This window comes from Artemia franciscana, chromosome 16, assembly GCF_032884065.1.
Source record: "Artemia franciscana chromosome 16, ASM3288406v1, whole genome shotgun sequence".
NCBI classification, from domain to species: Eukaryota; Metazoa; Arthropoda; class Branchiopoda; order Anostraca; family Artemiidae; genus Artemia; species Artemia franciscana.
Genome location: NC_088878.1, coordinates 15,489,089 through 15,503,219, shown reverse-complemented (window position 1 = coordinate 15,503,219; position 14,131 = coordinate 15,489,089). Strand labels below are relative to the sequence as shown.

At 34.6% G+C, this 14,131-nt stretch overlaps 2 protein-coding genes across 3 annotated transcripts in view; both read left to right on the top strand.

Moving 5' to 3' along the window:
* LOC136037121 (rab-like protein 6) overlaps window positions 1-14,131 on the top strand; it is a 79,200-nt gene that overhangs the window by 7,997 nt on the left and 57,072 nt on the right. The window lies entirely within an intron of this gene.
* On the top strand, window positions 8,995-10,251 carry LOC136036777 (S-phase kinase-associated protein 2-like). The gene has a single exon (XM_065719103.1). It carries the CDS (start codon window positions 8,995-8,997, stop codon window positions 10,249-10,251), a length of 1,257 nt encoding a protein of 418 aa, XP_065575175.1.

The window sequence follows — 14,131 nt, the reverse complement described above, 5'->3', positions numbered from 1 at the left end:
TATCTCCAATGAATCTGTTTTGATTGTAAAGACACAACTAGCAACTCCTCTCTTTGAGATAAGTTTAGAGAATTGAAATAACAAAATCAAATATTTAAATTGATAAAGAACAAGATAATATGTAGGTTTAACCTCTGCCCATGCATCAATACATTAATGTTTAAACATGAAACATAATGATGTAATATCTGCAATCAATCTGTGTTTGCTTTCATTAAACAGTATATATGCTCTGTTTCCAACCCCTTTGGGTTGGGGTTCCAGCATGACCATCCTGAATTAAAACTGTAAGTAACCTGAAAATTCCTCAAAGGTTTCTTTGTTTCCACCAACATTGATATTGGGTGATTTATAAACTCATGAAAGACTTTCAGCATGAACAAGGCTATCAACAAAAGGGTTCAATAGCTGGTGAACCTTGTTGACAAAATTAAAAATTCTATACATCACTCATGTTTGGGCAGGTAAATTTCAATGTGTATGCTGACATATCATATGATGCTTTAAAAATTCAAAAGCTAAATTGGGTTTTCATTTTCAATATGATTGATGATGTAATAAGTGGTAATGATGTCAAATCAATTCCCATCTGAATTCCAAAATTGGTAACTCTAGTCCCTCCATTAACCTCTGATATGGTAAATGCTTACAAAATGGGACACACTTGTTTGTGTACCATTGTACTTTTTCAACCAGGATTCAAGTTCAACTTGTTTAATGAGTATCCCTGTGAAGAATTTCACTCCACCAACAGCCTAACAAGAGTCTTGTACATGACAAACACATAGCATTTTCACATGACCGCTGAAACCTCATCAACATCGTTTTATCAAAGCAATGAACATTATCTACAAAAAGCTTAATAGTCAAATTTTCAATTATTAGAAACAAATCATTCACAAAAAAGCATAATAAAGTAGGACCAATTTAACTACCTTGTCAGACATTACTGACAACCTTGGTCCTCAATGAAGGTTGCCAAACCAACAGAAACTGACTGAAATCTACTTCTGAAATAATCTTTTATCCAAGACACAACATGTAGTCCAAACTTACAAGCTTGGAACTTTGCAGTCATGGCTTTAGAATAATCAAAATGCAGGCAATCAAATAACGCCTGCTTGTCTACTATTGCTTAGTATGGATGGCTATAAAATTTGGAAAGGACTTAATTGATTGCAAATTTTGAGTTCTAATCCTCTTTTTATGTACCAAAACCGACTGGTGGGTAGCCAGGCCACCATCTGTGTCCTCTTTGCCCCATATCACTGTCTCACCCTTGGCAGTGGGTCTAAATTTTGAGATAGCTATTTAACTCAGAACAGTCTAAAGGTCCAAAAGCTTGACTTTAAAGGGACTTAAAACAAGTAGTCAAGCTAGGTGCAAAATGCTAAATCACAAGGGTTAGTGCCCTTTTCAAGGTCCAAAATTGATCAAAGGGAAAATATAAAAATGTAGACATAACAGCTTTTTGAAACCACATTCACAAGAAAGGTTTTCATTTTTTTTTTCTGGGACCATCATGCATGACAAACGTGTTTTATTGAGAAAGAGCTCAATAAATGAGAAAGAGGTCACCACAATCACGAGCTTTGTCTTTCCATGGTGACCCAGTGTATTTTATTTGTTATGCGTATTATACTAATAAAATTGAAATAAAAAAAATTAATTAAAATTAATTGAAATTGTCCCAAATTTTGTGCTCTGGCTCTTTTTTAAAGACTAGATGCAATTGAAGGGCAACCTAACCTCCCTTCAACATTCTGGGCACCCATCTTCCAACCCTGTATGGTATCAGATAAAATTTAAGACAAGCATTTTAATCAGAATGGCTGAGAAGTCTAAAATATGCCATCTAGATGATGTGACGATTACAGCTACATGGGTAATAACCACGCTGCGCAAATAATCCATAAGAAACCAATTCTGCGCAGGAACAAGCAAAGTCCTGAAGCAGCGTATATGCAAGCTAGGGTCAGACTATGTCAACACTCTTATGAGTGTTGTGAAATGACTTGTGCAAAAACGAGCTAGGTCCTGATTCAGTGCAAAATGGGGACAACCTTGAATTGGTGCAAAAAGAAAGATAAGCCCTAGCTGTGGGATTCCATAGTTATCTTGCAGACCTACTTATCATGCAGATGAATCAAGCCCTACTCCAAAACAGCCTAAGTTGCTACTGAGTGCAAAAACGAGTTAGGCTCTGAGGAAAATTTTCGATTATATACTCAAATTTTTGTAAAATTTCAGTTGTGATCTAATATTTGAGTTCTGGAGCAAAAATAAAATGATTTGAAAATGTTGAAAGTATTCCTACAATCAACGTATATTAAGACTAAGTCAGTTAAAAAAAAAACAAATTAGTTCTTCAATGACTTTTAATGCTTCTTTGAAGATCAATAAAGTGAGACATGAAGATAAAACGTGAGCAGGAATAAGGTCACACGATCCATGAAACTTAAAAAGTAATTATAAAGAATTAATAAATGAAGGCTGAAGCAAACAAAAATTTGCCACAAATAGCAGGTGGAATGCTGTCCTTAAACAGCCCTTAAGGTAAGAACTTCATTTGTGCTTTCTAAGCTTTATTTAGGTATCAGTTGTCCTTACACTTTGAACAAATTATAAGTAACAGGGAAAACGATGCCAAAAAGTATGTTTTTAAAAAAGAGAAGTGAACTTTATTATTAAATGTATTTATTCTAAAAAAGTATCTAATATTGCCTATAAACTTGATTAGTAGCCTATTGTAGTTTTTCATAATTATGAAAAAAAAATGATACCTGTTCAAAGCCTATGTTGTTTCCAGTTTGGCTCAGAAACCACAAGGAAGTATGAAATCTGATCTGCAAAAAACTATGAGATATCAATTAAATAAAATTAGAAGACTTTTATCAAGCCTAGATGAAAAATAAAAAAAAGTAACTAGTTGGCGCCAGTCAGTAGAAAGTTGAATAAAAACTTAAAAGATTTGCACTGTCTTTGACAGTTTGATATGACACACTTGATAAAATGTATCTGGTAAGTCAGGTATGGAAAAGATGCAGGGGTTTGCTCTATTCACCACTATTGTGACTAAAGAGATGGGAGTTGATAGGGTGTGGAAGATGGAAAAGAGGAGGATATTTTCCCTCAGATCTGATGGAAAGACTCCTCGATTGTCATATAGAGAAAAAATCTAAATATATTATTTGTTTGTCATTATTAGTGCAGTCCAACTGAGTTGTTGAATAAATAATGCTCTCAAAACAAATGAATATTTTTACATACTTTTGATATACTTTGTTTCATTTTGCAAAGTTTTCTGATATGTTCTGCAAGTTAAATGCTGGGTCAATAGCTCCTTTGATGATGAAAAAAGATGATAAACTTTTAGCCATTAATAGGAGCTTGCGGAGCCCCCCCCCTCCACTATTCGGAAAATTTTGTATGACATAGACAGCATTACACAGGCAGCACAAAGCTATCTAGTATGTTCACTAAGTAAAATGCGGAATAAATAGCGCTTATGACGGTGAAGAAAAATACAATGGACGTTCAGCCGTTAATAGGAGCTTGCAGAGCCCCTCACCCTCCAATAGTTGAAAAATCACGTACAACATAGGTGCACACAGGCAGTGGCGTAACTGGCATTGGTGCCACCCACAGAGGACTCAGAAAATGCTGTCTTTTCCCGAATTAATAAAATAATACTCCCTCTCTTTTACTGCTCTGTTCTAGCTTTGAGATTATGTGTGCTGAATAATAATGATATCAAGTACACAGTCATTGAGACCTTACGACTGGGTAAACTCCAAGAGCTCAAGTGGTCCTCCTTTTAGAACTTTAGTCTGAATTGTTGGTGAACTCCCGTTGCAGCTTCCTCGTTGCTGACTGCTCTTCTTTGCTTGTGTTTTCAAAAGCACTATCAAATTTTAATGCAATTATGGATCTAGGAGGGTGGAAATCTCTTGGAAAGAGAATTTGCTGTCCAGGTCCTCAAGTTGTTTAAACCTGGGATCCATTTTCAGTAGTATACTGTAAAGGGGCATGAATATATCTCTTCCCAGCTCCTGTTTGCATGTCAAATTCGCCTTATAGACTCTTTAATAAATTACAGTTTGTTCTTTCTTCTCTGGTATGACCCAATTTCTATATAGAGCTCTTTACAGATATTTTCGGCAAAATTAAGTCCCTGATAGGTCATGTTTTCTCGTTTGTTTCGAAGTATCCCTGTACCCCTGTACGGCACCTACTTTCAAGAGCACAGTCACTCTTACATTTAGGATGATTTCGCAAATTTTAGCTTTGATCTTTACTTTCCTGAAGAAAAACTTGTTTTTGTGATTTATTCTTATGAAAACTTAGTTTTGACATTTGAAGGCTTGACATTTGAAGTTTATTTGAAGGCTTGACATTTGAAGTTTATTCCTGCTCCTATTCTCATGGCACATTTTCTACAGTTTTGTATTGTAAATGTTCTAGAATCAATTGGTTAGTGTTATAATAAACAAATGTATGGTAATGTGATTAATTTGTTTTCATTTTTTATGTTAAATAAGTTTCCTCCTTAAGCGAGGGTAGCTGTTGCTCTCACAATTTTATGTTCTCAAGTCTGCAGTGGCATTTCACCTTAATCGTATAAGAAATCAATCAATGGTATAAAATATTTCTCTCTGTGTTAGCTTTCTGCTGCCAGACAACTCCCTCCGTCTTGTTTGCAGTATGTCTATAATAAGTGTTTAATTGTGTAAAGAATGCTTTTCATGTTTTGGTAAACAATGTCCCACTGTGCGATAGTATGTCCTTGGAGAGATTTATCATAAGGTACTTCAGAATTTTTTAAATCATTTGCTGTCTCAAAATGTTTGCCTAATGGCATTTTGTGATATTAAGGGCCTTGTAGTTTTGTAAAACATTGCCTGAATGGTAAACCTTGCTGTATTTTTTTTTCTTTTGTTTAATTTGCCTGACGCTCAAACTGTAAATTTCTGTTCAAATGAACCCTCTCCAATTTCCCTATGCTAAGTGATCCAATACAATCATCACTAGGAAAAATAAATAATAAACAAGTTTCCATTATCATCCTTTTTAATAAATTTTGCACTTTTAGAATCAGTACAAATAGTCTGTTCCTTTGTGTAAATTAAATAAAACAAAAGTTTTTTTAACGGAAAGTAAGGAGCGACTTTAAAACTTAAAACGAACAGAAATCACTTAGTATGTGAAAGGGGCTGCTTCCTCATCAACGCCCCACTCTTTACGTTAAAGTTTGACTCTTTCTCTTAACTCTACTTTTAAATCTACTTTTAAAACAGTAAAAAAAATTTAGCGTAAAGAGCGGGGCATTGATGAGGAAGCAGCCCCTTTCACATACTAAGTAATTTCTGTTCGATTTAAGTTTTAATGTCGCTCCTTACTTTCCGTAAAAAATTTTTTTTATTTAATTTCTGAACGTTTTTGAATCAATGCATGTTTTGATTTTGGATCTCCGCAGATGAATAATTAAAACGAAATTTGCATATCTATTTTTTTGGCTAAATGGATTTCTCATAGTTTTGATCGAACGATTTTGAGAAAAAAAGGAGCGGGGGAGGAGGCCTAGTTGCTCCCTCAATTTTTTGGTTACTTAGAGAGGCAACTAGAACTTTTAATTTTTTTACGAATGTTTTTATTAGTAAAAGAAATACGTAACTTATAAATTAGCTTTCGTAACGAACTTCTGTATCCTCATGTTTTTATTACGTATATGAGGGGGTTCACACCCTCGTCAGTACCTTTCTCTTTACACTAAAGCTTAAATTTTATCCCAATTTCTTAAGAATGACCCCTGAATCACACAAGCCGTAGAATAAATAGTTGCAATTACTAAAAATACTTTAGCGTAAAGAGCGAGGTATTAGGAGGAGGTGAGCCCATCATATGCGTTGATGGGTTCGTTTTAAGTGGTTTTAATTCTGCTCCTTACTTTCAGTTGAAAAAACTTTTTCGTATTTATTTTCTCATTGGTTTTTTTTCAAATAATGCGAGAAAATCCTGTGCTCCCTTCATGGAAATTTTCTTCCCCCATGATAAATTCCTCCAAGGAAAGTTCCCCTAACATATCCCCCTCTTTTAAACACCCCCCCTCCCGAAACAAAAAAAAAACTGAAAACGTCTGTACACTTCCAAATAAACATTACTATATGTAAGCACTGGTCAAAGTTTGTAACTTGTAGTCCCTTCCACGGGGACTCTGGGGGAGTAAGTCGTCCCCAAAGAGATAGTTATAAGGTTTTTCCACTACGCTGAATAAAATTGCTATATCAGCATTTTGATCCGGTGACTTTGGGAAATAATTAGCGTGGAAGGGGGCCTAGGTGCCCTCCAATTTTTTTGGTCATTGAAAAAGGGCACTAGAACTTATTCTAGAATGAGAGGGTTAGAATGAGCCCTCTCGCAAGATTCTAGGACCACTGGGTCGATACGATCGCTCCTGGGAAAAAACAAAACAAAAAAACGAACAAACAAATAAACACGCATCCATGATCTGCCTTCTGGCAAAAAAAATACAAAATTTCACATTTTTGTAGATAGGAACTTGAAACGTCTACAATAAGGTTCTCTGAAATTCAATCTTTATTACTAGATTATGTAACTATAGTGTAGTGAAAGTAATAGAGACAGCTCTATTCCTTCAAAAATTTATGCTGTCATTCTTTAATTGCTTTTGGTGTTTAGGATTCATTAGTGGGTGTTTTCACTATGCACTTTTCCATTGGATTTGCTTCTGTTTGTGTTTGCATTTATTAATTGTGTCCAAGCCTCAGCAATGAAGGTAATCTCACAAAGCAATTATGTACAGAACTATGTACTGAAACATTCATGCTAAGTTTGAACATTGTTGGTCAAAGCACTAATGGTACTGCTCACAGAAACTCAGAAGCAAAGTTGAAAGTGATTGGCCTTTCCACAAGTTCGTGAATGTTTTTAAATTTTATGTTAATCTTTAAGAACAATCTACAGTGATGGTAGTAGTCAGCCATGGTTCTAAAGCATGGGTGCTTCAGAAAATGGAGGAAGATTTGCTAGATGTTTTCTTGAGAAATACCTACGGATTGGTTTGTGTACCTGACTGACTGATCGTATCTCAAATAGTAGGCTGTGCAAAAAGTGAAGCAGAATTCCGCTCTCTATGGCTGTAATGAGAGAAAGGTTGAAATAACCAGGGCATGTCGCGTGGATAAAGGATAACAGATTACCAAAGATTGTCCTTTTCGGCTAACCGTATAGGGCTAAATGAAAAACAGGTCGTCCTAGTGGGTGGAAGGATGTCATAAGGAAAGATTAAGGGAAATTCTTGGGAGGGAGACTTTAAATAGTTTGGGATGGAGGAGGAGCGTGCGTAGCTGTATTGGCCTCCGGTGGCTTAGTGCTGTGGTAAGTTGTTAGTAGTGGTAGTAGTATAATTTGTCATACTCTAAAATTGAAAGATCATTAGTTTACCTGTAATTGATTTACATAACTGGTACTTCAAAAGATGACTAAATTTCTTTCAGTAATATTTCATTACTAGTAATAATAATTCATTCAGTAATATTTAAAATCCAACATCAGTTGAAATTTCCCAAGTATATCCTAGTTCAGTTTTATGACGCTTTATGATTTTTCTTGAAAACACTGGCCAAATCAAGAATTTGTTGGGAGATCTTATTAAAGTTATTTGTTTTGTTTTTTAAGCTTAAAACGACATCTTGCTTAATACATATAAATGTTAACTTTGATGGGATGACAAAGAAAGAGACCAAGGGCTTAGAACTATCAAAAGAAAAGAATGTAATACCCTATTCTATTTTTCAGTGTTGTTACATATCACATTTTGTTTTACAATTACACACATTTGTTGTTAACTTCAATGCATATTGCGAATTGGGATATTGTCATAATTATTAGACTCGGAATGAGTTTATCCAAATGAAACCACATGCAAGTTTAATATGTCCTATAATATATGCTTAAAAAAACATCATTTTAGTTTTTTCTTTGTGTGGAGGGAGAGTAAGATTCAAAATTTGTTTTGTAGGGGAAAGCCGTAAGAAACCAATATTAATCTCTTATAATAGCTTTCTCTTGTTTGAAAAGATCTTTTTCTGGTTTCCTTTAAGCATTATTTTTGTTTGTATTTTTCAACTTGGAGGAAGGCGTATAACATAAATGGTGTCCATTATTATATTAAACAAATGTTTAATAGTACTTGATTGTTAAATGCTATTTATCTGTGTTAAATTTGCTGATTATGCAGAGATTTTGGTTGATTCAGGTGATAAAGGGACTTCATCTCCTGCTCTATGGGTACATGTATATCCACACACATAGGTAATAGAGGAAATCCCCTTCCAAATTTGACCCAAGGGATAGCTAACATAGCCTAAAAGGGGATATTTGATACTAACCACTCTTCACCAATGGAGTTTTTGACTCTTCATAGTAATGTTTATCAATGGCTTAGTCTCTTCAAAGGGCCTGCAAACATCAATCAGCTCCACACAAAGATATAGAAAGCTATTGCAAATTTTACCCGCTCCTCTAGTTCATATATTCAGCCAAATGATGTAAGACAGGTTCACTGGGGTAAGATCTTCTCAGTCATGGTATTTAAATTTCATTACAAAGGCAGTACCAGAACATAATTCTATGATGTTCCAGGTCAACCCCACTCTTGGAGAAGAGGGATATGGAAAAAAACGGAGGAGGAAAAATTTACTTTAGAAGAATTATAATCCCTTTTTACGTTTAGAAATTCAATCCTTTTGTTGAGGGATGTAAAAGTGTATCTGCAAATGACTGACGTTGTTCACCTATAAGACTGAGGTCCTTAGATCTACAGATAATCACCTGGCCTGCTGGATTATTTGAAATCTCAGAGCTTAGTATGTTTTGACAGAGTAGCGCCACGTTAAGACATTGTGCTATTCGTCTTAAAATGAGTAAATGCAATTTTGAATTCATTGGTTCTAATATCTACGTTATTTCAGGATGCCAAAAACCAAACGATGGAGTATTGAAACAGTCCCAGTGGAGTCAGAGATTCTTGCTGACATGGGAGTTGTTCCAGTTAGTGATGATTCGTGTGACTCTGCAGATCCTGCACCAACCCCTCCAACGTCATTCCCCTCACCTGCTGAATTTCATAATAATAATGGCAATGATCCAGCTGATATTGAAAATCCATATTCACTAATAAGCCTGGCAATGGATAGTAGTGAACAAGTACCTGGGAGCTATAGTGGCTATAAAAAACGTAAAGTATATAGTGAGAGTGAAGGTGGATTTCTGAATCTATCTGATGAGCTAATGATTTATATATTTTCCCTTTTGCCTAAACCTTGTCTTGCAAAGTGTCTATCTGTCTGTAAAAATTGGAACAGGCTGGCTTCTGATGAATCCCTGTGGCGAAAAGTTGATCTTAGCAGCAAAATGCTGAAACCTCAGCATTTTGGTATTGCTCTAGATCGAGGTGTGCATTATGCTCGCTGTACAAGAATACATGTCCAGGATCCAGCATTTCAATTCATTCCCAATTCTTTGCCACTTATCTATTTAGACTTAACAATGGCTACTATATCTGTTAAGTCACTGAATCAATTGCTCTTTGCATCAAGGAGAATAAAAAAATTGAGTTTGGAACATTGTACTCTTAATGATGAGTCGTGTCAAGCCATTTCAAGTATGAAAAACCTTGAAACATTGAATCTAGCAATGTGTTATGGTCTGATGGGAGTTGGGCTTAAAACAATTGTCGAAAATTGTAAACATTTGGAAGCTTTGAATATAGCTTGGACTGGACTGTCGAAATTTTCACTGGATTCTCTATTTGTCAGTTTACCCAATCGATTACGTCGACTAAATATAAGTGGATTCAGACATGAATTAACAAACGAGCATATAGAAAGTCTATGCATAAAATGCCCTAAGCTATTTGAGCTTGACATAAGCGATGCTATTAATATTACAGAAGATTCAATTGATGCTATTGCGAAGTCCTTACCATCGCTAGAATATCTAGCAGCTTCCCGTTGTTATAATATACCAATAATGGCCTTCACTCATTTGCAACTCTGCAAATCTTTGAATCATTTAGATCTTTTTGGAAATTGGAATGCTAGAAATTTGGAGCTATTGGAAAAGATGCTTCCAAAAGTAACGTTTAGCATGTTTAAGTTTTCCAGTATTGCCAGACCAACGGTTGGATTGAGGAGAACTAGCATTTGGGAAGTCCGTGTTCGTTCATAATTTTATGTCCTTGGCTGACTTTACCATTTGGTCGACCTAGTTTAACTAATCAACAAGGACATTTTTTGTAAAATGGCCCAGTTTAATTGCGTTGTTTATATTTTTTCTAAAATTTAGATATGATTTGTATAAACTATGCTTTACTGCTATTGTTCTCTGACACTAGTAATGCTAATAAGTTATTAACTTTTAATAACAAAATGAGTAGCAGGGATACCCTGCAGACTTTTGTAACAAATTCTGATTAAGTTTCCTGTATTAAGAACTGAGAATGAATGATCGATTGGAAGATATGTTCGAATTAATATCCTATTATTAATGCTGATTTTAGAGTTATCTTCGTTGATTTCAGGGAAAAAGTTAAGATCTCCATCTGGATTAATGTTAGGGTCTTTTGTGTGTCTTTGTATTCTAAAAAGTGGCATTGCAATCTTGAGCTCCTGCACACATTTTACTGGGGGGGGGGGGCTACTAAAGTTGAAAAGGGAGGAGGCAAACGTTTGACAATAAATATTTTGTGGCAGAAAAGTAAATATTGCGAAGTATTGTATTATTTTTATTTATTTTGGTCATCCATAATGAGCTTCAAAACTTTCATGAGTTGCTTGAGGTCTTTCTTTTTTCATCTTTTTCATTTCATGTTTAAATGATAAAGCTTTATAAGAATTGAGAAATACGTGGAAATCTGATTCTCTTATTATTATTTTTTACAGTAAAAAAAAAAAAAAAAAAAACTATGTTAAAGCTACAAATTTGCAGAAAGCTCGTCATTCAGGAGAACTATCCCCTTCAAAACACTAAAAGTTTTATTCTTCTCGAAAAAAGTGGAAAGAGGGACAGTTCCCTTCTTTGTGGTTGCCCATGGTTGTAGGCTATGTCTCGGGGTGCTGGCGAAACTAAGGGTGGCCTGGATCTATCCCATCAAGGTTCTATACAGGCTCGTACAATCTTAAGGGTGAAGATGATTTTTCTGAAGAGGGTCAAAATGCAAAAAAAAATGTTATCAGGCCGCTGTTGTTTGGGAAGAGTATCAATTTGAATTTATTTGAGGTATCCCCCCTTCCTCTCCTCCTCCCCTGCATGAATATGCACTCAGCTACCTTAAGAACTTTGTGTCTGAAGACACCAAGTTCTACTAAAAATGACTTTTTCTGGAGGTGTTAGAGGACACTAGTGTGCTAATAGGTTCTAAAGCTAGTAGCTCTGATCTTACTTTACTCTATATTGCCATTTAAACAGTATAGAAATATTACAAGTTCATTCCTCATTATCGGTGTTATCCAGACCTACATGTATCATTGGTAAGAACATTGGTGCAAATAAGCCCTATATTGAAATGAAGAACTAGAATACTAAGTAACATGCTATTTCTCAGGGAAACTTTTCATCAAGTTTGATAAAAATCCCTTAGGTGATAGTGTATTATGTTATTAGAGAATTTTTTTGAATTTACCCTATGCTAATAAGTGTTCAGACAGCTATCTCTGAAGTCTCATGACTGTAACTATCGTTTTATTTGTGGTCGCGGGGTTCTCAAAGGATCTGTTTTAAGGGATAGGGACTGATCACGGAAAAGGTCACTAATAGAACTATAGAGTATTTTACACAACTTTCTCTATTTCAAGGTTCCAATTCCTGATTCTATATCTTTCGGTATGGCGTTTGTGGTATTTTCTATTTTCCTAAACCTCGTTTTTACGTGCTTTACGTGCCTCGTTTTTTCATGAGTCACTCAATGACTCAACCAATAGAGTACCTTGTTTTTCAATACTGTATTGAAACAAGCAGCGTTTTTGCTCTTTCATAGTTTGTTTATCTTTCTGTTCTGTCTGTAAAACTCCAAAGGAAAAAAGTTGTGGGTTGTCTGTTAATTTCAGTAAGCTATACTTTATTCAATATGTATATCTGGTAATGTTTTCCAAAGTTAAATAGGCGAGTGGCAGACTATGTGTATTTTCAATGCCTGTTTTTAAATAATGCAACTTAAATAGATAGAATTGCTATCAAGTAAAAAACATCACTTGGCACACGCAAAAGAATCAACATACTCCGTTTAGACAAAAATGGACGACATTATAATCAATATACAAATTTTTATATTTAAATACATGGAGTATATAAAAAAGACAATCTGAGTATTAAGTAACAGCTAATTTGGTAAGTCTTAAAGTTGGTTGTAAAATCGAAATGTTTCGCAGTTCAGTTGTCAAAAATCAAAACGATTATCTATATTTTTCATGGTATGACTTAGATTTATTGTACCATTTTCTTAGATTAATGAGTATATGTATGTATATTACTGCTTTGTTTGCTTGAAGCTAACAGATACTATGGAATTGCATGTCAAACGAAAGTAAAATAGTATTATTTAAACTAATAGTACGGGAAAGCACGTGCAAATTAATTCAGTTACATATTTTGGACTACAATAATAGTTTTATATGCAACTTGGTACAGTTGACTCCCAAATATTTAGAACACTTCTGACTATTATTTGATGATTTACTTGGCATGTCATCTAATTAGGATGCAAATCAGAATATAATCCAAGTTGTTCGCACAAAAATCGAAACCATATCTATATTTTTCATGATTTTGAATAAGTCAATTTTCCTCTTCATTTTTTTGGAAGAACTGCTATTATTGAAGTTAGCAACCCATAAGTCCTTCAAACTTCCTTTGCTTTGCATGTCATCTAATTAGGATGCAAAACAAAATGTAATCCAATTCGTTCGCTTAAAAATTAAAATCATGCCTATATTTTTCATTGTTTTGAATAATTCAATTATACTTTCATTTTTTGTAAGATCAGTGCTATATACATATCTAAATTTTTTTCATCTCAATTGATGTTGAACTTTACAATGCAGAAACATGCCAAACAAAGGTAAACGCTATTATCGCAGTTAACAACCCAAAAGTTATTCAAACTTCATTTGTCAACTTTCGTTTTGCACAGATTTCTGATGGGAAAATATTGTAACTATTATATCTAATTATATTTGCCAGTAAATCAGCATTGCAGTATTAACTATTAACTAAGATAATATATGTATTTTCCTTGTTGATTTGTCAAACTTGAGTTTTGTAGTTGATGTGTTTTGATTCTGGACTGCTGCGTTGGTTACTTTTGTGTACCGTGATACTTTTCGCTGTTGACCTTTTGATACATATAGAAAAAAAGTGATTTTTAAGATGCTGTTGGAACTATACTATGTGAAACAGTTTTGTTGGGTTGTAGCGTATATTGTTTGCGTTGTAGCTCATTAGTAGATTTGTATTGATTGTTTAAATACAGTTTTTCACTATTTGTATACGGTTATCACTCCTTTGATCCATACGAGGGTTATTTTTCAGCTTAAAATCTTGATTGAGACCCAAAGGATTTTGACCTGGAGTAGGGAGGGGGAATAAAGTCCTTTTCTGTATGGCATGTGTGATTTTATAATAAAATAATTTTTGTCATTTTAAATTTTAGGGTTATAGGCTAAAAAGTTTTAATAATATCTCTGAATAACTAGCCGCTCTGTGCTGCAGTCACTCAATCATATACTCAAGAATAATGGATTAAGTCATCAAAAAAAGATTGTGTCAAACCGGAAAGTTAATCGCGAACATGATACGGGGGCATGTGCATTTATTACCTGTGAGATATAGTTGCATTTGTTGCTCCGCAGCTTTTACCAGCAGGTCACAGTTGCTGCAACACTTTACGGTGCCTGGGCACGCGAGGTCTAGTCTGTTATTCTAATCGTGCTCAAACGTAATGTTAAAAAGCAAAGCTTGGTAGTTCGATACCTTGATGCATAAAGGTGCTGATTCCAGTATCTTGAGAAAATGAAAAAGGTTCCTCTAAAAAAGGTTGCAAAAGTGTCACAAT